This window comes from Tachysurus fulvidraco, chromosome 22 (assembly GCF_022655615.1).
Source record: "Tachysurus fulvidraco isolate hzauxx_2018 chromosome 22, HZAU_PFXX_2.0, whole genome shotgun sequence".
Classification (NCBI taxonomy): domain Eukaryota; kingdom Metazoa; phylum Chordata; class Actinopteri; order Siluriformes; family Bagridae; genus Tachysurus; species Tachysurus fulvidraco.
The window spans coordinates 15,256,834-15,282,417 of record NC_062539.1 but is presented as its reverse complement, the minus strand read 5'-3'; the positions used below and the strand labels follow the sequence as shown (position 1 = coordinate 15,282,417).

The 25,584-nt window shown below is 37.2% G+C and overlaps 2 protein-coding genes, 1 long non-coding RNA gene and 1 other non-coding gene across 6 annotated transcripts; 1 reads left to right on the top strand and 3 right to left on the bottom strand.

Moving 5' to 3' along the window:
- Positions 1-169: 169 nt before the first annotated feature.
- nt5c3a (5'-nucleotidase, cytosolic IIIA) lies at positions 170-16,180 on the bottom strand. Of its 3 annotated transcripts, XM_027142644.2 has the most exons (10): positions 16,013-16,180; positions 15,404-15,491; positions 6,588-6,686; positions 4,400-4,469; positions 4,241-4,287; positions 4,068-4,153; positions 3,895-3,984; positions 2,954-3,116; positions 2,203-2,403; positions 170-2,098 (listed from the first exon to the last, which is right to left on the bottom strand). In XM_027142644.2, the coding sequence occupies exons 3-10, from the start codon at positions 6,684-6,686 to the stop codon at positions 1,997-1,999; spliced, it is 858 nt and encodes a 285-aa protein (XP_026998445.1). In that variant the 5' UTR covers positions 15,404-15,491; positions 16,013-16,180; the 3' UTR covers positions 170-1,996. The 3 variants fall into 3 exon arrangements, with proteins under 3 accessions (XP_026998445.1, XP_026998443.1, XP_026998444.1); XM_027142642.2 differs by lacking the exons at positions 15,404-15,491; positions 16,013-16,180 and adding an exon at positions 13,298-13,525; XM_027142643.2 differs by lacking the exons at positions 15,404-15,491; positions 16,013-16,180 and adding an exon at positions 7,989-8,051.
- Positions 16,181-18,819: 2,639 nt separating this feature from the next.
- sri (sorcin) lies at positions 18,820-22,021 on the top strand. The gene is made up of 8 exons (XM_027142646.2): positions 18,820-18,983; positions 20,232-20,300; positions 20,452-20,521; positions 20,612-20,655; positions 21,063-21,210; positions 21,327-21,440; positions 21,552-21,610; positions 21,726-22,021. The coding sequence occupies exons 1-8, from the start codon at positions 18,936-18,938 to the stop codon at positions 21,750-21,752; spliced, it is 579 nt and encodes a 192-aa protein (XP_026998447.1). The 5' UTR covers positions 18,820-18,935; the 3' UTR covers positions 21,753-22,021.
- Positions 21,856-24,197, bottom strand: LOC113640249. The gene is made up of 2 exons (XR_003440014.2): positions 24,132-24,197; positions 21,856-23,076 (listed from the first exon to the last, which is right to left on the bottom strand). It is a non-coding gene; the product is annotated as an uncharacterized LOC113640249 (long non-coding RNA).
- On the bottom strand, positions 24,111-24,192 carry trnas-aga. The gene has a single exon. It is a non-coding gene; the product is annotated as a tRNA-Ser (tRNA).
- Positions 24,198-25,584: the final 1,387 nt, after the last annotated feature.

Here is a 25,584-nt window from a genome sequence, read left to right as displayed (position 1 = left end):
ATTGTGTTTACATTACTAAGAAGAAAAAAAATCCACACACATCACCGTCAAGCGAGTCGAGTATACAAACGATTTTAGTTCTTTAGGTACTAGATAGCTGTATATATTTAACTGCATGTCACTGTAAAAGACAAATCCCCGATGTACATCAATATAAAAAGCAAAGAAATAACTTGTTCCGTATTTAATAAGCTTTAGTCCAACAAACCTTTAATAAAAATTGGTTGTCTTTCTTTATTGCCTACATTTATTGACTGGACAAACCAGTTCCTCTCTTCTCTTCTCTTCTCTTCTCTTTCAACATTTCATTTCGACAGCAAAGAAAGGCAACATGCAAATCAGCAGCACATACCAGAAAGGGTTCGAGAACTTAAAGGACACAATGTTACTAATGACAACATTAGTGCAAGTCAAACTGAATCCACCTCACGAGCGCTCGATGAGGAAACGGTCCACCTAAAGACGCTGAAGCGTCTAATAACCTTAGCGGTTTTACATGAACTGCACTTTATAGATGTAGTGAAGCTCACAAACCAAAAGCAGACCCACATTCCAAACTGCACCTGAAGCTGAACACGTTGAAGGTCATCAAAATACACAATACATTCATGTTATGTTTGTCTAAGGGTCTATTGTATTGCTGACGGATGACGGGGATGGACTCGATCTCCGTGTGCACGTATAATGTATAATATATAGAATTGTATATATGTATTCTACAAATAAGAAAAAAGGATACAGGAGGAAACTACAGTGTACTACAGTCGGTACATTTAGGTGAATAATGAATGATACATGAAACATGAATGATATTATGTAAACATCCTGTTATGATCTGTACTAAGGAATTAAGTGATGAAGAGAGAATGAACAGATCATGTGTTCTAAATGGATATAAATACATATAGATAATAAAATGAGGCCCTATTTTTTTGTGATAGAAAGCTAGTCGGAAGGGTTCGCAGGGCACAGGGTCGAGACTTGAGACGGCGTACATCGGGATCTTAAAGAACGCTACGAACTGAGAAAGCCTGTGTTCTTTAACATGCATAAAAATAGTTTTGTTTAGCTTTAGTTGGGATGAGTTATGAGCTGGAGAGATGAGGAACGGTCCGAACAGGAATTGACATGCAATGCTGGCAGTGTTTCTGGGTTAGGCCACGCCCACTATGCAATTTTTAGAGCAGAGGGGGCATTGGGGCGTATTGATTAGAAGGTTTGCCTCATACCTCTGGAACATGTCCAGAGTGACTTATTTTTATCTCATTTTACATGACTGTGCAATTGAGAATTAAAGGCCTTGCTTAGGGGCCCAGCAGTGGTAGCTTGGTGGACCTGGGATTTGAACTCACAGCCTTCTGAGCTGTAGTCCAACACCTTAACCACTAAGCTACAACATATTCTTATACGTATGGAGTTTCGTGTTCTCCCAATGTTTCAGATTGTGTGTGTGTAAGGTTGTGCCCTGTGATAGCTTGGGACATTTTCCAGAGTGTCCCACAAGTCCCCTGGGAGAGACACCATGTCCCTCATGACCCTGTGTACGATATGTGGTACAGAAAATAGATGGATGGATATTTGGAGTGCTAAAATACACAGAAAGTGTTACACCTGTACAAGTACTACTGTAGTACACCGCAGTTACTGCCTGTATAACTACAAAAATGCCAACACTCATCTTCCATCCCAGCTATTATTGCGCATGAAGTCGAAATGATATCTCAATATCAAAAATAATACATTAGTCTACTCATGTACACATTAAACATATTCGCTAAGATACACACTTTCTATACAGAAGTTGGTTTGGTTTTTCTTAAAAAATACAAAGTGCGGGACAAAACCCCAAACAGACACACAAATGGAAGAGTACATGGTCTGGGATGGGAAGTGATGTGATGGGATGTGAACAGATCATGATGAGGGGTTCGTATGGCTTTGTGCGTGCGTGTTTTAACCCAGTGACTAGTAATTAATAACAAGAGTCTCTTTCTAGTTATAAGATCTTTTGTAAAATGGAATTGGGCACTTCAAGGGTTTCATCCTTCACTAGAACTATATCATAAGAGTCCAAGAATTTCTCCAAGCGTTCCTCCACCTGCAAAGAAGAAGGAGAAGAAGAAGGGGAGATAATATTAGCGTGACACGAGAGGAAGATGGCTCTACGTTCCAACACCCAACACTTTTTTAGAGGAAGCAGACCTTATCGTTGAGGAAGCCGATCTTCAGGAGGTTCTCCACGTTGGGGACGCTGTCGGCCATGTTGAGGTCTCCGAGGGAGTCTCCCAGAAGGATGATGTTGCTGTTGTCCTTCAGCTGTTTGAAGTATTCGGTGTTCCTCAGTGCACCGTCATGCTTGTTGTACACGTGAATCAGCTCGCCTTTAAATCCTTTCAGGAAGCCCTGCAGGATGCCAACACCCCTTTAATGCTCAGCTTTTAAAACAACACTACATCAGTAACTTAGACTAGAAGTTTCAGCTCTGATTTGTTAAACGGAAGAACTTTCTTTAGACGATAAAATCATTCCATTCTTCCCACAATATACTCAGTTCATTTTTTAATAATATATTTTAATATTATCATAACTAATAACCAATGCACTGGCCAAATGTTGATGTTACGTTTAAGTAAAGGCTCTAAATAAGTTTCTCAATAGATGCTTTCACAGAGTTTCATAGACTTTTATAAATATGTCTCTGTTATATAAAATGATATAAAGTAAGTAATTGGGAATGTATAGAGAACAGGAAGCTAATGTCCATTATAGCTTAGATTAAAAGTTCTAAAAGCTAGTGACTGGAGAGTTTGTGGACCCCTGGGAAAGGTTTAAACTATTAAACGGCACTGACATAACTGTCCCAGTTTATGACCGTCATTAAATACGAATACAAAAACCCTACAGCCTCTCAGCTAAAGTGTGAGTACATAATATTCAACAGGTTTCTACCCACGTTCTCATCAAAGTCCATGAAGTTGGAGACGACTTTGACGTTGGGGTGATAAACTCCAGCCTGTCTGATGATCTCCTCCAGCACGTCTCCAAGCCCCGCTGAGAAAATGAACACGGGAACGTTGTGCTGATTTAGCCGGTCAAAGAAGTGCTCGTAACCCTCTCTGTGACACACACACACACACACACACACACACACACACACACAAGTACTTAACACAAGACCCATCTAACATTTTAAGTGAAAAATCGAAGATGTCGTAATAATGCAGCAACGACAGCTTCAGAGCTTTTGAAGGACTATTAAAAGTATCTATTACTATGTAAATACATACAATAATGCTCAGTACGCACGATTTTTTATTTTACTTATTCGCTCTGCAATAACACACGGTTGATAATTCTATAGGGGGCATGGTGGCTTAGTGGTTAGCACGTTCGCCTTACACCTCCAGGGTTGGGGGTTCGATTCCCGCCTCTGCCTTGTGTGTGGAGTTTTCATGTTCTCCCCGTGCCTCGGGGTTTCCTCCGGGTACTCCAGTTTCCTCCCCCGGTCCAAAGACATGCATGGTAGGTTGATTGGCATCTCTGGAAAATTGTCCGTAGTGTGAGAGTGCGTGAGTGAATGAGAGTGTGTGTGTGCCCTGTGATGGGTTGGCACTGCGTCCAGGGTGTATCCTGCCTCGATGCCAGATGACGCCCGAGATAGGCACAGGCTCCCCGTGACCCGAGAAGTTCGGATAAGCGGTAGAAAATGAATGAATGAATAATGATAATTCTATCCAAATATTAGGGAAATATATATGTAATATATGTACAATGTTTGATATGTAAGCAGCCATGTAGATGTCTCTGTACTGATATCTATATTTAAAGTGTGCTGTAATTCAAGATTTCAGTAGTTTGACATGATGATGATGATGATGATGATGATGATCGTACCGTAAACAGACATCTGATTCTCTCACCACCTCTGGGAGTTTGTTCTTCTGTAACCGCTGCTCTACCAGTAATGTGTGAGATTTAAAATACCTAAAGAAACAGAGGAATTTAAAAATAATCATAAATATAATATGTAATATTTGAGAGCGAGGTTTAACATGTGCTTCACTCACCATTCCACCATAAACGGGTATTTCTCCTCCATGGTCAGATTCGGGTCGATCTCAATAGGATAGTACGTGTCCTTCAGTTTATACAGCTGGGAGAAAAGAAGGTTCAGCATTAACACATTGCATACATTTGCAGCAGTAGACAAACGTATGTTTCGACATGCCCGAGTGCTCACCTTTTGCCTACATTCCTCAGTGACCAGATTGCAGTTGTCGATTATATCTGTGGGAAATTAAAGAGGCTGATCGGTGCACCGAAGGTATCCTGAATTTAACGCCGTTCGTTATTTATTTAGTGATTACGATCGTGTCTAAGCGTTGCAAATGTGACTTACTGTGGCAGGTCGGGCATCGCTTTCCGTTGATTGAAAATTTGCTCAACGTCATGTCAAAGTCTGTGATGATCTAAAAGAAAGGGTATTAATATAGAATTTTTTTTTGATTAAACAGTGGGATTTTTCACCTCCAGACCTAGCAAAACTGTACAGATAGGCAGTATTACTAGTACAGTATTACAGTTAGTATAGAAAGAGTACAGTAGTAATAGCACTGTAGTACAGAAGTAATAGCATTGTAATGCAGTAATATAGTAGTAACAATGTAGCCATAATAGTATAGTAGTAATAGTACACTAGAATAGTCACAATTGTACAGAAATATTGTACCAGTATAGCAGTAACATAGTAATCGTAGTAATCGTATGTTAGTAATAGTACAGTTGTGTAATATTATATTAGTAATAGTTTAGTAATACAATAATAATAGTAGTTATATAATAGTAATATTTTATTAGTAATAATATAGTGAGTATAGTATGTTAGTACTAGTACAGATGTACAATAGTAACAGTTTAGTAGTAGAGTAGTAGTATAGTTTAGTGACTACTTACTCGTGGACTCTTTTTTTCTTCTTTATGTTTATACATTGTGTTGTGTATATACTGTATACTATATTATGTCTTTATTCTTTTATATATTTGCATTTCTTTTTCTTTGCTGCTGTAACAGAGAAATTTCCCCATTGTGGGACAAATAAAGGTATATCTCATAGTATGGTAGTAATACTATAGTAGTATTGAAGCTATAGTATGTTCGTAAGAGTACAAATGTACAGTGGTAGTGTGGTATTAGAGTAGCATTAGAGTAGTAATAGTACAGTAGTATTAGAGTAGTAATAAAACAGTAGTAGTAGAGTAGTAATAGTACAGTAGTATTATAGTAATAATACAGTTGTAACAGCTGAGTAGTAGAGTAGTATAGCTTAGCTGTATAGTAGTAATAGTATAGTAGTATTGAAGGTATAGTATGTTAGTATTGTAAGTATGTTATTAGTAGTACAGTTGTACAACAGCAATAGTATAGTAGTATAGTATGTTCGCAATAGTACAGATGTACAGTAGTAGTGTAGTATTAGAGTAGTAACTGTACAGTAGTAACAGTTTAGTAGTAGAGTTGTATAGCTTAGTATGATAAGTATAGTAGTAATAGTACAGATGTACAGTAGTAGTGTAATAGTACAGTTATATTAGAGTATTAATAGTACAGTAGTACAGTAGTAACAGTTTAGAAGTAGTATAGTTTAGTAGCATGGTAGTAATAGTTAAGTACTGTAGTAGTAGAGTAGTAATTAAGTACTGTAGTAGTAGAGTAGTAATTAAGTACTGTAGTAGTAGAGTAGTAATTAAGTACTGTAGTAGTAGTAGAGTAGTAATTAAGTACTGTGGTAGTAGAGTAGTAATTAAGTACTGTAGTAGTAGAGTAGTAATTAAGTACTGTAGTAGTAGTAGAGTAGTAATTAAGTACTGTAGTAGTAGTAGAGTAGTAATTAAGTACTGTAGTAGTAGAGTAGTAATTAAGTACTGTAGTAGTAGAGTAGTAATAGTTAAGTAGTAGTAGAGTAGTAATAGTACAGTAATAATAGTTAAGTAGTATTAGAGTAGTAATAGTACAGTAGTGATAGATAAGAAGTAGTAGAGTAGTAATAGTACAGTAGTGATAGATAAGTAGTAGTAGAGTAGTAATAGTACAGTAGTGATAGATTAGTAGTAGAGTAGTAATAGTACAGTAATAGTAGAGTAGTAATAGTACAGTAGTAGAGTAGTAATAATACAGTAGTAGTAGAGTAGTAATAGTACAGTAGTAATAGTTAAGTAATAGTAGAGTAGTAATAATACAGTAGTAGCAGAGTAGTAATAATACAGTAGTAGTAGAGTAGTAATAGTAGAGTAGTAATAATACAGTAGTAGTAGAGTAGTAACAGTAGAGTAGTAATAATACAGTAGTAGTAGAGTAGTAATAGTAGAGTAGTAATAATACAGTAGTAGTAGAGTAGTAATAGTAGAGTAGTAATAATACAGTAGTAGTAGAGTAGTAATAGTAGAGTAGTAATAATACAGTAGTAGTAGAGTAGTAATAGTAGAGTAGTAATAGTACAGTAGTAAATGTTTATGCAGTATGAGGCAGCTCATGTCTGAACTAACAAACCGAGTGATGAATATCTGACTCTCGTGTCTGATAGCTCTACCTGTAGTTTGGATGAGCCTCCTTGAATCAGACCGCAAATGATCTGCTCCACCCGCTCGGGGTCCTTGATGTGGACCGTGCTCTTCTCAAACTCAGGCATCTGTGGAGACACAGGTTAACAGTCAGAGGTGTGATGATGCTGTACCAGTACTCACAGGAAATATGAAATGTCCAGCATTATTAAGAGGATCTGATCCATAGTTTGTTATTTTTATACAGAACGTTTGGTGAAGGTGTATGATGCTGAAGGAGAGCAGTATAAGTTTAGTTTTAGCATTATAAGTTATATATATTTTAAATGTATAAGAAAAATCCTTTATTTAAATGAATATGTTTATTTTACATGGATTACATTTATTATATACATATTGCATATAATTTTATTCATTTAATCAAGGTCTTGAAGTGTTTCATTTTATAATTTTTCCATTTTCAAATTTTCATTTATTATTCAATTTTGGCTCTTTCAACCCTCTTCTGTCATGGTGCAGTAACATCACTCTAAAATTGGATAAGACATTTGATATAAAGGAGGAGGGATTTATAAAGGCAGGGAGGAGGAAAAGACACACACACACACACACACACACACATACACGCACACCCACACACACACACGGCCCATGTTTGTGTATATGAGTGTGACAGTCAGAGCAGAGGAGCAGCATGCTGAGGAGCTGAAAGGTTCAGTACGGTTAAAGAAGTAAGTCATTACACTTTGTTGATGCGTAATAAAATATAATCTACGGCTAAAGAGATTGCAGGGAAAATGTTTATGACGTTTGTAATTTTTCTGTAGAGCTTTTAAACTGTATATTAAATCTGATCCTCGTTCCACGAGCACACCTATTCTGGGCGGCGATGAAAAAATAACCACAAACATCCTCGGTAAGGAGAGATGGTATATTTTTAAGACTGCAAATTACAGGGTATGTCTGACGTGTGTGTGTGTGTGTGTGTGTGTGTTTATGTATCTGTGTCAAAACAGTCACAACACTCGACTACATTATGCAAGTATTTTATAGACTCCAGTAGAGAACAGTAAAAGTACATCACTTTATAATATAAATAAAAACTTTAACGCATTACGATTGCATGATCGTTAATACTAATAAAAAGTAAATACGTGTTAAAACACACTCCTGCACTTCTAAAAAGCTTCTTGATCTGCTGAAATTTGCTTTGCAAAAGAGACGCACTGACATGACATATGTCATGTACTGAACACAATTATCACAAACATGAGTCTTTAACACATTTCCTTTCGTTATGCTACTAATCTAAACACATAGTCATGATTCAGGTGCTATCAGGTACAAATGTATGACGTTCTACAAAGGTTTTGCCTGTTTAAATCTATGCAAATGAGAATAAAATTTGAGTTTCTTGTCTGTCTGCTTACCTCTCCTGGTCGGTGCAACTTTGCGAAAAACAAGGAAAGAAAATTCCCTCCGTCAGCTGACAGTTTATATAGCTCAGCCACACAGAGGGCATGTCCCATACACAGATAACAGATAAGCCCCACCCCTTCTGAGCGGCCCCTCTTTCACACACTCTCTCTCTCTCTCACACACACACACACACACACACACACACACAGTGCAGAATTAAAAGGTGTACTGTTGTTAATTAATATCTTTTACATACATGATTAAACTCGTGTAGATTTTTATGGACTAGCCGACTAGCTCGTTTATTTTCTAGGTTTTTTACATGTTCGGAAAATTGTCAATAATTAGGACTAGAAGGTAAACACTGAAGGGAACAGGCATTGAGGAGGAGGCATATCGAAAGTATGGCAAATAAAGATGAAAAACCTGAGAATGGTCATTTTACTGGTCTGGAAATGAGCACCTTTAAAATTCCAGACTTCCAGAAAGTCACATGTAAGTTTAAGAGGAGTAAAAACGGTATTTCTGCACATGGTATATTAACCACTAAAGAACAGGGCTCTCTGAGAAGCTTCTCCTGGAGATCTTACCCAACTTGTTTCCGATCTCAGTCTCTCAGCGATCCTGATAATCAGTCTACATGATTAGGGAAGTAGAAAGTAGTCCACGACCTAAATACTTTTTGTGATTAGGTTTGTTATCAGGTCAAAAATGCTCCCTGTGTCTTGTGTTGTGTATCCGCTTGTTAGACGTTTAGGTCCAAAGTCATCAAGTATTGGAACTTTTTTGGGTCACGTGCTCAACAGCTTTATCTTTAAAGTTCAGTGTAAGCATCCCAGCCTGTATAGGCTAGAAGGTCACGTTACAGTTGTTTGATCATCCCGAAGACTGAACATCGACTGTTAAGCTACGTTCATACAGTATTTAGATTTACGGCATTTGCCGGACGTTTTTTAACAGAGCGACTTACATTTAACTCATTTCTACAACTGAACAGTTGAGGATTAAGGGACCGGTGAAAGGGGGGAAAAGAGGATGTGCTTTCTAGGTTGATGCTGTTCTACACTGCAGTCATTAAATATGTCCTGTGTGATACGAGAACCAGAAACCAGGCAGGAAACATCACTGCTGATCCTTCGCACCCTGGACACAACCTCCTTCAGCTCCTCCCTTCCGGCAGGCGCTACAGAACTCTGTTTATCAAAACTGCCAGACACAGGAACAGTTTATTTCCTCAATCATTCTGATTAACAACTCACCATAATTATATTCCCTGCTTCATATCTAAGTACTGCATTATCAGAACTGTCAGTCATCACATCATCCGTATATGTTACACACGCTACTGCTGCTGTATATTGTACAAAAGTTCTAAACTCTTTATCGCTCCTGTAGCACAATACTTTTATTTGCACGACCATGCACTCTAACACCTCTGTATTCATATTTAATACTCGTACTGACTGTATTGTCTCACATTGTCTGTATTGTCTCGTATAGTCTGTTTTGTCTTGTCTCGTATAGTCTGTTTTATCTTCTCTTATAGTCTGTTTTGTCTTATCTTGTCTGTTTTTGTCTTGTTTCGTATAGTCTGTTTTGTCTCGTATGGTCTGTTTTGTCTTGTCTTGTATAGTCTGTTTTGTCTCGTATGGTCTGTTTTGTCTTGTCTTGTATAGTCTGTTTTGTCTCGTATGGTCTGTTTTGTCTTGTCTTGTATAGTCCAAGCTAAATGTATAGTATAGTGTTATTTATGTCTGTACTTTTGAGTGTCACCAACAGCCAAATTCCTTGTGCATGTGAACACACTTGGCCAATAAACCTGGGTTAGGGTTAGTATAAAACTAAGAGGTGTGTATACACACACACACACACACACACACACACACACACACACACACACACACACACACACACACACACACACACACACATCAGTGATCATAATGAGATGAAGGAGAAGCAGTGTGCGCACTTTGTCATGGATCACGTGAGTTCTGCTGTCTTCATTCCCATTGGTTGTCGCTGCACTGAGTGGCTCCATATTTAATTGAATTCAATTCAATTTATTTAACAATTCACATTGTCTCAAAGCAGCATTACATAAATATAGACAGAATAAAGTTCAAAGTTTAAAATTAAGCTACTATTAATCTCTAACATTTATAAATAACGAGTGAGCCGGAGGTGACGGTGGTGAACAAATCCCTGAGATGATATGAGAAAGAAACCTTGAGAGGAACCAAAGGTTCATCCTAATTTGGGTGACACTGGACAAACAGACTGACACTGAAATACGAAATATGAACACGTTCCATCATGGATTTTGATTTATTTTATTTCATTTATTTCCTTAATAATTTATTGAGTGATTCAGCTGTTAAAACACTTTAAACAAGATGCATTGTCAGAAAGCAGCTTTATAGAAATCCGGATATAACATTTTATAGTGAAAAAAAAAACTTATTAGTTTAAAGGAAACGAACGAACCGGAGGTGACACGACGAAACGAGAGAGAAACCTTGAAGAAAATAAAATAACTGTAAATTACAGATTCTCTATCAGAAGGTGATGATTAATTTTCTATAACAGCTGTTCCAGTTGCAAGGCAAATCACAGGTCGGTCTTAACGCACCGATAACGTTTGTGTAAAATTTATGGAAGGAGTCTCCAGTGTCGGTGCTTTGTATCAGTCAGAGTTGAAGCTGTTGCTAAGAACAGAGGAGTTTTGAGCTGCTGGAATGGTTTTTTCTTCTCGTAAAAACTATATACTCGTATTTTTCATAAAAAAATAAAAAGGAACTCCTGCCAAAGTATTGAGGTATAAGAGAAGTACAAGGCTTCAGGCTTCATGCTGTCTTATGAAAAATACTGAATTTCAGTAGAGAAGTGTCTAGCTTCATGACACCACCCGGTTGTTGATTCTTTTCCCATAACGACATGCCACATTTGCTTAACTGCTTACTGACATATTTGATATTTCAGCGGCCCCTCAAAACAACACACCCCAACGCACCTGAACCAGTTTCTCAGTGTTCCTGATACCATGTAGCTTGTGGATGTGAGGTTTTATCTGTAGCACGTCACTGTAATTGCTGCAGCTTGCTGTTAAAGTGCCTGAGGGCTTGCTTGAAAAATGCTGATCGAAGCTAAAATATCAGAATATGAAGATCTACCAGAACACACCTAGTCAGGAAACAGCCACAAAAGCTCATATCAGGTCCTGTATTTTTCAATGCCATTATCCTGTCTTTGTCAGCAGTGAGGACTTCACAGAGAAGCTCATCAGCTGTCTCTGTCACTTTCTGCTGGAAAGCCAAAAGGTCAAAGTTCAATGTCTTTATATATTTAACCCCTCACTTAATCCGATCCTTAAGAACGCTCTTAATGTACTGTACATTTGATTTTCTTATAAAGTATCTACTTTGTTAATGTAAAACAATGAACACACAAGATTCAGAACAATCCTCTCTCTCCTCTCTCTGAAACCTATTTACAGTTGGCAAGCGAAGGAAAACAAGCTAAAGCACGCAACAGCTGCTCCCGCTTCCAACACGGCTTGCACTCTCTGACCTCGTTTTCGGGGAGAATCCCACAGTGCTGATGCGGAGACATGCCGTTCATTATCATGCTTTTTTTTTTTTTTTTTTTTAAACCCTTCTTTTCACTGTGTCCCAATACCTCTCAAGGCCAGATCAGCTACCGTCTACATATCGATCCAGGAAATCTCTGATGATAAGGATAGTGAGAAACAGGATTTTTGGAAAAGGAATGTCAGATTTCTCAAACCAAATCAGTAAAGCTTCTATAAGTATTTGACTGAATCTGCAAATGTGGGGGAAAAGTCTTTATACTGTGTAAAGCAACACACAGATTTTCTGCTTATAAAGACGTTTTATAACTCAGACTGAATTAAAGTTATTGTAAACCCCAGGTTAACAATAATCCTGGGTTATTTTGTTTGACGTTTCACACTGTTTATGCTTTACACGTGGTTAACAATCAATCTAGGCTCTTCATAATCTCAGATTTCACACTGTACTTTCCAAACCCTGGCTCAACCTTCTAATTATTTGCATTTTTGTGTCAGGATCAACCGCAACGACATAAATACAGCATGTGGCCGTTTTAATAAAGACTTTTCCTAGGGTCAGGTGTGCAGTGTGTGTCTACACACTGAGCAGGTATTGTTCTCTTTCACAAATTTGTCATCTTTTTGTCTTTTCTAAGTTTGTCGTGTAGTTAGACATAGGACATTAGACATAATGTTCGTTATTCCGGTTAAAATAGAAACGTCACGGATTTATATTAACAAAACTCATCCTAATACACGGTAGGAACAATTCATTCACAAGAACTTGTACTCCTGCCTGTACTTGTACACCAAGTACAAAACCTGTGATTTTGCTTGCAGAACTACTCGTTTGCCGTTGCAGAAAATTAATCGCCAGCTTTTGATGGATCAAATCGTAAATAAATTTAATCCTCTACAGTCTATTTCATAGGTTTCATCAGCAGGTAGGTATACTGGACTTTTGGACACAATTACACAAGACTGGAGTTTATCATCACTGATTTATTATCTATGTACTGAAAATATTTTCCAGGAGACAAATCAAAGGTGAAGATTCAAAATGTCCTCAGGGTTCGGTGAAACGCATGAAACCCAACACAAACCCTGGCACTGATTGGTTGAAGGCATCTTATCAGTGAAATTGGCACATGACAGTAAATTAGTTTAAATTTGTGTACTTTGAGACTCAATCCACGTGACTTTATCTGATTGTAAATCTCAACCACGTGGCCAGCACATGTTTAATTAGCTTCATTGGCGTCATTAAGACGCGACGTCATTTGACGCCCGTTTGATCACTGACGTGAGAAGATTGCTGGACATAGTCAGTGATTGGTTTAAGAGACGTAAAAGTTCAGTGAAAAGAATACAATCTTTACAATACAATGACCAGCCATAGAATAGAAAACATGATTTTTTTTATGTTGTTATAGTTACATTCCTAGTATTATTTCATGTTTTATTATTTTATCTGAATATCTAATTAAACTGTAGTGCTGAAGCTAGCAGAATGCTAAGACAGCTAAGCTAGGTAGCTGCACCGGCTACTACACGCTTAGCCATGACCTCTAAAGCGGATCTGCGGCCGAAAACCAATAAGCATTCCGGATTTGAATGAAGTGCACTACAAACGGCGTATGCCCTATTTATTACAGTCCTGTTTAGTGCACTTATGTAGTGCCTAAGGAGGCGTTTGGGATACAGCCGATTCTAAACGCGCATGCGCGTTACATACGAACGGAAGCTCACCATTTCGATGATCTTCGTTTTCTTGCCAGCTCTTTTCTTCTTTGCTACAATATATTGAGCGAGGACGACTCCTCCAAAAAGGGCACACACACTCGCACTAGCCACCGCTCCGACTTTTACAACGGCGGTTTTATCCATACCACAATGTCGATATTGCTAGAGAGGATTCACAAACACTGCTTCTCCGTCTTCCTGTGTTCACATGGCCTCGCCCACTGCTTCCTGTCATGCAGCACTCGGTCGCACTTTAGCTTTTCATTATAAATAAACATCTAGGTGCTTTTTATTTGCAATCGTGTCACGATACTGTCTGTTTTCTTCTTAACACCTGATCCATCTTAGTCTTGTATTGTTTTGTTTTATCTAAACGATATACCTCCTTTTTTTTAAATGGTATGGTCCGTTGTCATGGAAACGAGTAACCACTCACCCAAAAAGATTTCACGTCAATATTTCAAACATTACACGTGATAATTACTCCTAATTAGTAACACAAACATCTACCACATCATCTAATATATTATAACCTTATAATTAGATTAAGAAACCACATTTTAATTGCTTTAGGAAAAGACTCCACATGGCTAATATTACACTGTAATTACAGTTAGCATGCATTAGCATATAATATAAATTCAAAGCTGCCCAAATGAACCTTTTTATACAACCACAGTATAATCTAGAATATATTTCTATTATATTTCTTTATTCAGAAGACACTTTTACTCATAATGAGGCAGAATATAAATCATAGTATCAAGTTGTTAAAGTCATAAGAAACTCAAGAACACAGAGCTAGCAGGCTAAAGCTAGCTAGCAAATATTTGTTTTTCCAGTGGATAAAGTTGAAGGAAAATCAGCAGAAACAAGACAGAAGCATGAGAAATAAGGACTGTTACCGTAGATGTTACTAAATAACCAGGAAAAGACTCCACATGGCTGATATTACACTGTTATTACTGACAGCAATGACTAGCCTTTGATATTGATGTCAGAGCTGTCCAAAGCTAGTATTAGAGGAAGCCTTTTTGTCACATATTCAGTTACAGCACAGTTTTTGGCCAAAATTATAAAATGAAACAGAATCTAATCAAACTTCAAATCAATGAAGTATTACAAGGGAATTAAAGTGTTTTTCTTGGGAATTAAAGTGGGAATTTCAAGGGAATTTAGTGTAATTTAAGTGTTTTACATAAACTAACAAAATAATTCTAATTTCTGAGGTACAGTATATTTACTATACAAAACATGCATTTGTTATTAAAATAGCCTGATAAGCTAAAATCTCAGACGAAATAATTTTACATTTTTATGATATGATATGCCCAAAGCTATATGACATCAATTAACGCTTCAGATGTAATATCAGCCTCTTTTTATAATACTGCTAAATATGAAGCAAGAAGAAACCTTAATGGTTATATCCCTGTTATTAACTCTGCATATAGCATGTTTAACTAAAGACATACACAGATGAAAATAACTAAAAGGTTGTGTGATATACTAGTGTTTAAGATGTTGAGCTACCAATCGGAAGGTTGTGAGTTCGATTCCAGGTCCATCAAGCTGCCACTGTTGAGCCCTTGTGCAAGGCCCTTAACCCTCAATTGCTCAGTTGTATTAAAAAAATGATAATGGAAATATAAAGAATAAACTTGCAATTAGTAATAACATTATGTGGTAATATGATAATGGAGAATAATTTAAGAAATAATAATAATAATAATAATAATAATAATAATAATAATAATAATAATAATAATAATAATAATAATGTTTGATCCAGTCACATGAAAAACAACTGGTCACAATGACACGAGGTGGAGTTCATCATATGATCCTCCAGACATCCGTCAAACCTGCAACGTGAACATAAACACGAGCAGAATTCGAGCATCAAGACGGTGATGTTTTGTTCATTCTTGTAAAAATCTTTACAATTAATGGTTCATTGCAGAAATAGGCCCACTTCAGCTGCAGTGGTGCTTTTCAGTTCTGCGATTTTTCTTCAAAATGGCTCAAAAAACTCATGAAAATCTGAAAGATTCGTCAATCTTTTAGATTTAAATAGATAGATAGATTTGAAAACTGAATTCATCGACTCACATGGTTTGTGTTTGAAGTATTTCCGTGTCCTCATAAACCACCTCTTCTAGAACATCCACTTCAACTCCAATCACCAATGAGTTTCTCACTAAACAGCAAAGAAAGATTTACCATCAAACAAAAAGGTAGGAATGTTAGAATCAGAATCAGAATCAGAATTGTGACACACACAAGGAATTTTGTTCCAGCTTTTGGTGACTCAAAAGTACAGACATAAATAACACTATACATTTAGCTTGGACTATACAAGACAAAACAGACTAAACGAGACAATACAGACAATGTGAGACAATACAGACAGTACGAGTATTAAATACGAATACAGAATATATGACAGATCAGTAATGTACATAAAGTGTGAGCAAAGATTAATAATCAGTAATATTCAACACAACGCATTTTACTGCATAATTGTACAACAACTTTGTATAAAGTTTCTTTCTGAACTTTCTAAACTGTGGCTCAGGTACTGTACCACTTAGAGAGGAAGTTATGTTTAAATACAATATTGTGGTTATATCAGTGCATGCGTCTGTTTATCTCTTTATTGTTAGAAATGAGTTTGAAATCTCTATATTTTTTTTATGATTTATTGAGACTGAAACACACCATTACAACACGGAGGAGGTAAAGCTGGCCACTGGTCGCTACTCCATCTTGAATGAATGGCCCTGCATTGACATAAATTGTCTTTGCTCGGTTCTGGCTCTTCATTCATTCTTCCACTGGTTTGAGGATGAGAAACTTCAGGGTTGTGTTCTCTACCATCACAGGTCTGGAAACATGGATCCATCTGGACATTGTGGAGGTCATGGACATCCGGCTGGTGGCACATTTCTCCAAGATCACTTTCAGAATCACTCAAGCAGGAGTCAGTCTTGTTCTGAAGGTATGCATGAGGGAGCTCGCTGCCTCCTGGAGGAAAACATACACGAGGAAAATTAATGAATTCCAACTATGTTCATGTGAGCTGAAGCTAGCTGATTTTAAAGTATATTGAATATTGTACGTGTAGTGAAATGGTTTTTTTGACTGACAAAAAAAATTAACCAGCATTTACATAAATTCTAATCTTTGGAAGCAACTGATTTGAATATTCAAAATTGTCTCTCTTGCTTTAAGCTCTTATATATTTGAAAAAAGTACAAATGATGTAAACTCCATATTTACAAGTTCTACAGTGATGTTTCCATGAATTGTCATGATACACATTTCTGCAATGGTTTCTGGATACTTGAAAAAAAATGACATTCTGTAAACTGTGCATTTAAAAATTTATTTGACTTTATTATATCATATATTGTGCTCAATTAATTTTGTAAATGATAAATAAAAGTGTTCTAGGTTAAGATGCATCTAAGAAGTAACAATTAATAGATGATGGAGGATGAAGAGGACAGAGGGCTGCTTGGTTGCAGGATGATGTAATCCTGTGTGTGCCAGCGACCATGCTGAGATCGTGTATGGCACTGCACTGCTTGTTTTCCGCTCGTGATGGTGTGCAGAGCAAATCATGAAATTTAGAATTGAATAGAAATGAAAAACAAGACAAAACATAAAACATGTGTTCACTGAGAATGCTATAAATATACCATAAACAACAGGATCAACAATAAATAGATCATACACCAAAACTATAGTGTCAAAATCTATAATTAAATCAAATTAAATATAAAACTATGAGAAAAGTGAATGAAAAATGAATAGGTTTATGATTTGGACACCATTTGTATCCTTTACTTGAAACATGTCTATAGATTATTTTCATACCTTACCTGTGTAACAACACACACTCGGATATTCTTGCATCCGTGGAAAGTGGCTGTCCTCTTTCTGTTGCTCCCTACATGAATCATACTCAAATCTTCCATGATGTCTTCTCAAACTCTGACAGCAGGTACATTGACTCTCTGCAAGACAACAGTGCTCTTGATGCATCTCTGTGCACTTGGATCTGTAGCGATCATCAACAGCTTTGTCCACTGCGAGTCGGTCACATCCGATTGCTGGGTGATTTCGATCTCAGAACCTCCCACCTTATTCACTATCCTGTTCAGATAGGACGTGAGGTCATATGTCTCCCAATCCTCAACTGTAAACTTGTATAATGTTTAATACTGATATAATAGCAAGCGTGGTACATATGGATTAAAAGTGTCACTGAAAATATGAGAGAAATCTAAACTTTAATTTAAATAAACCTGAATCTTGTTTCCCAGAATTCACCTGTTTTCCTGTTTTATTGGGCTATTTATATGAGTGAACACATTTATCAACATTAATTGAGTCAAAACACACTGTTAGTGGATGTGAAATATTTATTAACCCTGACTGAAATAGGGCACAAGGGCATTTTTCAATGATATGGTGATGACGATGAGGTAAACATTTCTCCATGGATCATAAATGTAGATTTGCGAATAACAAAGATGGCAGAATTTTGTCTCCACATGTCCAATTAGACATCTGGATGGCTAGAAGAAAGCCAAAAGAGAAACTTTTCTGTCATCAAAACACCACAAACTCACTTGGAACTGGGTTCTCTGGTTAAATGAGACACAGAGCTTATTGCCACTCAAGGTGGGTTTTGTGTAAAATCAAGGATGGTGAAGGATCTGTGATGATGTGGGGCTGGTTTTCCTTCAAGGCTCTTGGAACCTTGTAAGAATACATTGCATTTTGGACTCCATGAATTACCATGCAGACTTCTAGTTGCCTCTGCCAGGAAGTTACAAATGAGGTTCGTATCCAGCAGGAAGTGTTGACACAAAACAAGCCAAAATATGCAATATGGTTGATTGTATGTGGACATCTGATGATTGCACAAGAACACCTCAAAGAAGAGAAATAAACCTGGGAAGAACACTGTGTAGTACACAGTGTTCTTCCCAGGTGTTATTTCTCTTCTTTGAGGTGTTCTTGTGCAATCATCAGATGTGCACATACACTCCCACCCACCCACCCACCCACCCACCCACCCACACACACACACACACACACACACACACACACACACACACACACACACACACACACACACACACACACACACACACACACAGTGGGGTCTGCAAATGAGAGACCACATTGAGAAGCCGGGACTTTTAGGAAATACAAAAAAAAGTTATTTATATATATATATTTATATATATATATATATTAATATTAAAATTTAGAAATTGAATTTGTAAAAAAAATCCTTCTTAACATTGTATATCATTAATATCAGGAATCATGTCTCACTTAAGCTCCATGAAGCCACCTTGACGATTTCTGCTCTATACTATGCGTTAAATTCATATTAATTTTTAACATTTTTAAATTTACTGGTTTTGTAGCTTGTAGCCAATCATATCGCTGGAGGTTGGACTTAATTAGACCAATCACCGCGCTCAAGGCGGGACAAATACACGGTCAGAAATACACCCTATACGGTAAAGGGTGTGTTTTAACAATCAAATTAAATTTGCTCTTTTTTCTAGGCTCTGAATTCACATTCTGAAGCTACACAACTAAAGAAGATACATACAACATGAATTTCCCAGGTTATGGTGCTCCAGCTGGAGGATATCCAGGAGCGGTAAGAAATACAGATTTATTCATTACTTATTATTAAATAAAAACAACGATCTGTAAATAAACGTATTAGATATGGAGTGATTTGATTAGATCGAGTGAAATAACCTTATTAGGTCTACATAAATACAGAAATATCCTCGTCAGTATTGATAAAGACAGCCTTTTAACGTATTTGATCTGTTACATCTATGCACTAGAGCACTTCCGGTTTGTCCTCTACATTGTAGCAGAGCTATGACACTGAACCAGGATTTGTTTCTGTTATTGTTTACAAAAGAGAGAAAAAGAGAAACTAAAGCAGTAGATGATGAACTACAGAAATTAGACCATAAACCTATCCATAGTTTGTTGATAGTCTGATACGGTGTTGTCCATAAGACTGTCCAGATTTCAGGGGTCCATTTAAATCCCCAAAGAATCTAATATTTATCAATGCATCCTGATATTAGAAAATGTTTCAAGAAAAGATATATATTCTTACATATACTGGAAAAGATTTAGTTATGTAGGTTGTGTGCCTGAGCTAGTATGTAACTCATATGTAATTAAGCTGGGATTAATTAGTAGTAACCTACAAGTCACTGTGATCGACTATTAATAGATACTGAGGTTTACAGTATACATTAGTCAGGCAGTAAAATAGTCCAGGTAATAGTTTTCCATTGCTTACCTGTCTAGCTCAGACACGTCTGCATACTGTAGCCTGACCTGTTTTCCTGCTCATAATTGTTGTAAAAGTGGTTGTTTTCCTTACCATAGCCTCCATTTTAGCTCAAGAGTCCAACATTTCAGTCGTTTGCTGTTTTGCACAATTCTTTACATTATCTCAGGGACCTGCTGCAATAACACTGTGTTCATTATAGTATTACTGCACACAACATTGTTGAACAGACAGTATTTTCACTGGTCAGTGCTGTTTCTGTTTATTGTCTTTTGTGTATTGTCTTTTTTGTATTTTTTGTATTGTCTTGTAACTTTTTGTTTGCACTGTCTTTTGTTCTGCACTTCTTTTGTTCTGCACTGTCTTGTTTGTCTTGTCCTGCACTGTTTGCACCAGGTTGCACAGTTGCACTTTGGACGTCCAACTAGTAATAGTGTTTTAAACTATTTACATATGTATATACAAAGTACTATAACAATGTTGTATTCATGTAACATATTAACAATTATATTTATTTCATGTAATAGGTCATTGAAGTTCAAGCACTGCTGAAATATTGAAAAGATTTGTGTGTCTTGTGTTGTATAGTTTCCTGGAGGATTCCCCGGCCAGCAGCAGGATCCTCTCTTTGGATACTTCACTGCCATCGCTGGCCAGGTAGCTTTCATGTCTCTTTAATCCATTTAGTTATTAATACATTGAAAAAAAAAAGTTATCACAGAACAAGTGTCATAGGACAGAATAAATAAAAAAACTATTTACAACCAATGCGTACTTAAACATTGAACCAGGATTTATTTTGTTACAGGATGGACAGATATCTGCTGAGGAGCTCCAGGCCTGTTTAACCCAAGCAAACTTCTCTGGAGGATACAAACGTAATTCTCGGGTCATACGGTTATAGGAAAAGTGGTTGCTGATAAAAAAAATTCTGCAGTTTTCTTAACAATATTCCATTATTTTCACAGCTTTCAACTTGGAGACCTGCAGGCTGATGATCGGCATGCTTGACGTATCCTTTACAGCCATCATGCTAGGACGTATAATAAACTTATTCAACAAAGAAGGATCTATCATCTTTTAAACTCTCATTAAACATTCTATAAGGTGTCATTTCAATCATTTCAGTATTTGTTTATAACTCACCAGAAAGAACCAGAAAAATGGTGATTGTGTGCCAATCCTGGGCACGGCACCAAGTCCCTGATGAAATGATTCGATTGAAGTTCTATTTTACATTCAGTAACGGATTGATCTACCAGTTTATAGAAATGGTGGTATAGAAATAGTCTCTAAAATACCATTGGGGTATTACTTTAACATGAAAGAGGAAGATCAATAAAGATACAAAATACAAACGATACCACAATTTTCCAGATTGCTAAACATTAAAAACCTTAACTATCTTCATTTTATTAGCGTGACATGTCAGGTAGCATGGGCTTTAATGAGTTTAAGGAGCTATGGGCGGCGCTTAATGGCTGGAAGCAGCACTTCATGTCCATTGACCAAGACAGGAGCGGGACAGTCGACCCACAGGAAATGAACCAAGCCATTTGCTCTATGGGTAAAAGAAGTTTACCTTAACGTTCCATTATAACGCATAATTTATAATTCATGCATTCAGAAATTTCATTTGAAGATATATTTCTGCAATATTCTACTATTTACTTTTCTCTCCAGGCTATAGGATGAGTCCTCAAGCTATGAACTGCATCATCAAGCGCTACAGCACTCAAGGAAAGATCACCTTTGATGATTATGTTGCTTGCTGTGTCAAACTGAGGACCCTGACTGGTACATTGAACAATTTCTATGTCCTTTTAACAGCGTTTATGTCCAGTCGACACTTTTATACATAATAAATTTTTATTGTGTTTACTCATTGACACGTTACATCTTGTTCAGATATTTTCCGCAGGAGGGACCAGGCGCAAAACGGAACGGCTTCGTTTCAGTATGACGACGTACGTATGACAGAACTGTACAAGATATTAATGTTAAATATGCAGTTCACTTGATAATGTTAAATATGCAGTTCACTTGATTTTTATTCATAATGTTTCTATTTCTTGCTTTCAGTTTATCCAGTGCACTATGAGCACCTGAGGGAAATATCTAGACAAAGAAATCTGACATCTTCCAGCATCTGTTTGCTTATATAATGCAATCTTTAGTGAGCTTTTTTTATACCAGTGCATTTTTTTTTAACATTTGCTCCTAACTGAAGATATATTTTATGACTTTAACCTGCCAAATATATGTTTACTGGTAAGTCATTAACAGAAAATCATATAGGACCTAAGGACCATACCACTAAAAACTAAACTATGTAAGCTAAAGTTGGTATTCAATAAAAAATAAATGGCTTTTGAACATTTCTGTTTTTTTTTTTTTTTTTTTATTATCTCATACTGTGGCACAATAATACAGCTAACAGCATTAAGCAAGGGTTGCCAATTTCTGGTGAAATTTCTACATCTAGAAAACCCCCACAGACATGTACACACATGCACACATGTACTGTACACACACGCACAAATCATGCATTGCAAAAGGGAGACTTTTTTTCTCTTTCTTAGCTTTTGAGTGGCAAATGAAAAAAAAAACAAGGTGCACATGCATTTCTGATTAAATTATCCACTCCTTGCATTAGACCTTATTCTAATTAATAAGTTTATGAGTAATTTCCAGCTGAAAATTTGAGGAAACTGTCCTGTCTGCTTCTCCGCTACTAAAAAATTTTCACATGGAGTGCAGTGATGTACTCTTATTGGTGCGTTTCCTTGTTCTGGCAATGTGAAATAGCAGATGAATATGCTATGGACAAGATATACAGGTTGGGTATTATAGACATGATATACAGGGTGTTATATAGACAAATATACAGATGCTATCGACATAATATACAGAGGTGGGTGGTCACCGGGAGGCAGAGTTCAGTAAAGAAACAGCCATCTGGTCTGTCAGCCTTGTGTGAGTTGATTCTGCCTTGTGCTGCATAGAAGTCGGAGGTGGTGTGTGATGGTCTGGAAGGTTTCAGAGGGTCTGTTTTTAGTGGTTGTCTCTCTGTTGTTAAAAGCATAAGTAATTTAGCTAGTTCAGAAATGAGATGTCTGTAGTTGATGGGGAAGTTGCTGGGCTTATAGTCGCTGAAGGCCTGGATGCTCTGCAACATGCGTCTGTTTTCGGAGTTGGAGAAGCGTCCCTCTACCTTTAGCTTATAGCAGTGCTTGGCCTTTTGATGCCTGTGCATCACCTGATCTGAAGGCAGTGTTACGGGCCTGGAGCAGGAGCCGTACATCCTTATTCATCCATGGTTTGGGTATGTGGTGATCTGTTACTGGGTTGTAACACTGTCAATGGTGGTGTTGATATAATCCAGCACAGAGGAAGTGTAAATATCAATGTCCATGTGAGAGCCAGAAGTAGCCTGAGAGGCAAACAAATACATGTCATGTTGAAACCTGCCTTGATGTACACATTCTGCCCCCAATGGCCACACTTTGATGGGTCAAGGTGAGAAACAAAGAAAGGTGGTCTGACTCTCTAAGGTAAAGGAGAGGGGTCACAGTGTAGGCTCCAGTGATGATTGTGTAAACATAGTAAAGTTTTGTTTTCTCTCTTGTATTGCAGGAAACGTGCTGGTAAATTTTAAGGAGCACTGTCTTTAAGTTTGAATGATTAAACGCACCTGAAACTATAAAAGCAGCCTCCGTGTGAGCAGTGTGTTGTTTGCTCATGGCTGCATAAAGTTTGTACATGGCGAGCTTGGCATTAACATCCGGGCAAACATATAGTGCGGTAAAAATAGTGGAGGTGAACTGCCTTGTCAGATAAAAAGGTCTACATTTAACCAAGAGAAATGTAAGGTTAACTGAGCAATGTCTCTCAATAATGACAGAGTTTGTACACCAGGATTGATGTGTTTAACTATTTTATCTATTAATGAATCATCATTTAAAAATGCTTAAAGTACAAAGGTTCTACAGCCTACAGTAGCACCATAGCTGTCTGCTGCACATGTACTGGCTCCTCTAATAGAAGTGGAGTCTGATGTTTAAAAGGAAAGTGGTGAACAAGTTAGCTAGCTAATAGCAGGCTAGTTATCATGTTTAGTTGCTAGCTCATTACTACAAAGGAAAGTGGTGAACAGGTTAGCAGCTATTAGCAGGCTAGTTAGCATGTTAAGTTGCTAGCTCGTTACTACAAAGAAAAGTGGTGAACGAGTTAGCAAGCTAATAGCAGGCTAGTTAGCATGTGAAGTTGCTAGCTCATTACTACAAAGGAAAGTGGTGAACAGGTTAGCAGCTAATAGCAGGTTAGTTAGCATGATTAGCATTCTAACGTAGATTAACATTTTAGATTTGAGGGCTGAGGATGTTATTCAAAACTATACACAAAAATAAAAATAACATTTTTACTAGAGTAACCTCATTATTAATGATAACAAAAATTTAACAAATTCGTAGTCGGCAGGATTCGAACCTGCGCGGGGAGACCCCAATGGATTTCTAGTCCATCGCCTTAACCACTCGGCCACGACTACTGCACACTGCACTGCTTATATAACTCCTTGCGCCTCCTACTGTATACACTGCAGCGCTGCAGTACCCGATAATGCATATTAACGCCTAATAAATTAGTAATTATTTAAAAATAACAAAAAACAAATAACCATGTCCATATGTATATATGTATGTATATATATGTGCAACAAAAGGCAGTGTATAAGCCTCCTGCATGTCAGGTGCAGGCAATGCAGGTAAATCAGCCTGGAGGATTTCATCATACTGAATTTTTTCACATGGCTAATATCACTGTGTGGATATGTCGCCCTCTGCTGGCTGCTGGGAGCGTCGCGGCTTTTATGCGGTTTCTGTGCATCTTGACAATCTACAATTTAAAACTGCTGTTTATAGCTGTTATAAAGTAAGTGATAACAAGAACTCAGCTGTTTAGTTGAAACAAATCAGTTATAACCGGATGTCTGTTTTTAATAAATAAACAAACAAATGAATAATAGACAAATTGCTGTGATAAAGGAGAAATAAAGTACTTCAGAGTAATAAGATTAACTCTACTTTGTTGATGCTTGTTTTCCTTTAACAGCACACCCCTCTGAGAGTTTTATTATTTTTGTTTGAAGTATTTTTTTTCCTTATCTAAAGCAATACACAAAATTAGCCAGTCAAGTGAGAGTAGAAAAGACTGCATGAGATAGCGAGTAAAGGCATGTGGCTTTTAGAGGCTTATGTGATAATAAAGAGATATTTGAAGAGGCCTAGCGACCCTGACCCACTGACTCTTTCCCCCTTGCCAATCAAACAAAGATGGTTGTCTATTATACTTCTAAGGTGCGCTCAAGCACACATTAACCTGGCCTGACACACAGACACACAAACACACACCCTATAAAGTTTGTTGACATCCTTACTCTCTAAAAGCAGCGAAAGCCTAATTGCCCCTGGACTCCAGCACTAAGGTTTTGAAACCTTTCGAGTGCGACCCGGGGCAACACGAGGGCATCAGTGATTATGACAGAGCTGCGATGCTAAATGCTTTGACCCACCATAGAGGTCAGCTGGTTATCATGCACTTATCACACACTTTGCACCTGACAGGACAAGGAAGCCAGATGGAGTGGGAATATTTCTAAAAATCGATTTCACACCGAAACTCTTGAAAGGATTTGACTGAGGATTTGGACCTTTGGTCAGAGAAGAGAATTTATATTGTGTGTTTAAGGTGGTTTGTTTGCACGTGCATTTGCTTAACATGTGTATGATTCTGGCCATGTGTGCATGTATGAACATGTCACTGACTATTGCTTCACACCTAATTTAAAAAGAGAGAAAGGAGTGTAATGTCTGCGAAAACAATCACTCAGATAAGGCTTAACAACTAAAAGGCTAATTTAGCATATGTAATTACATGGGAT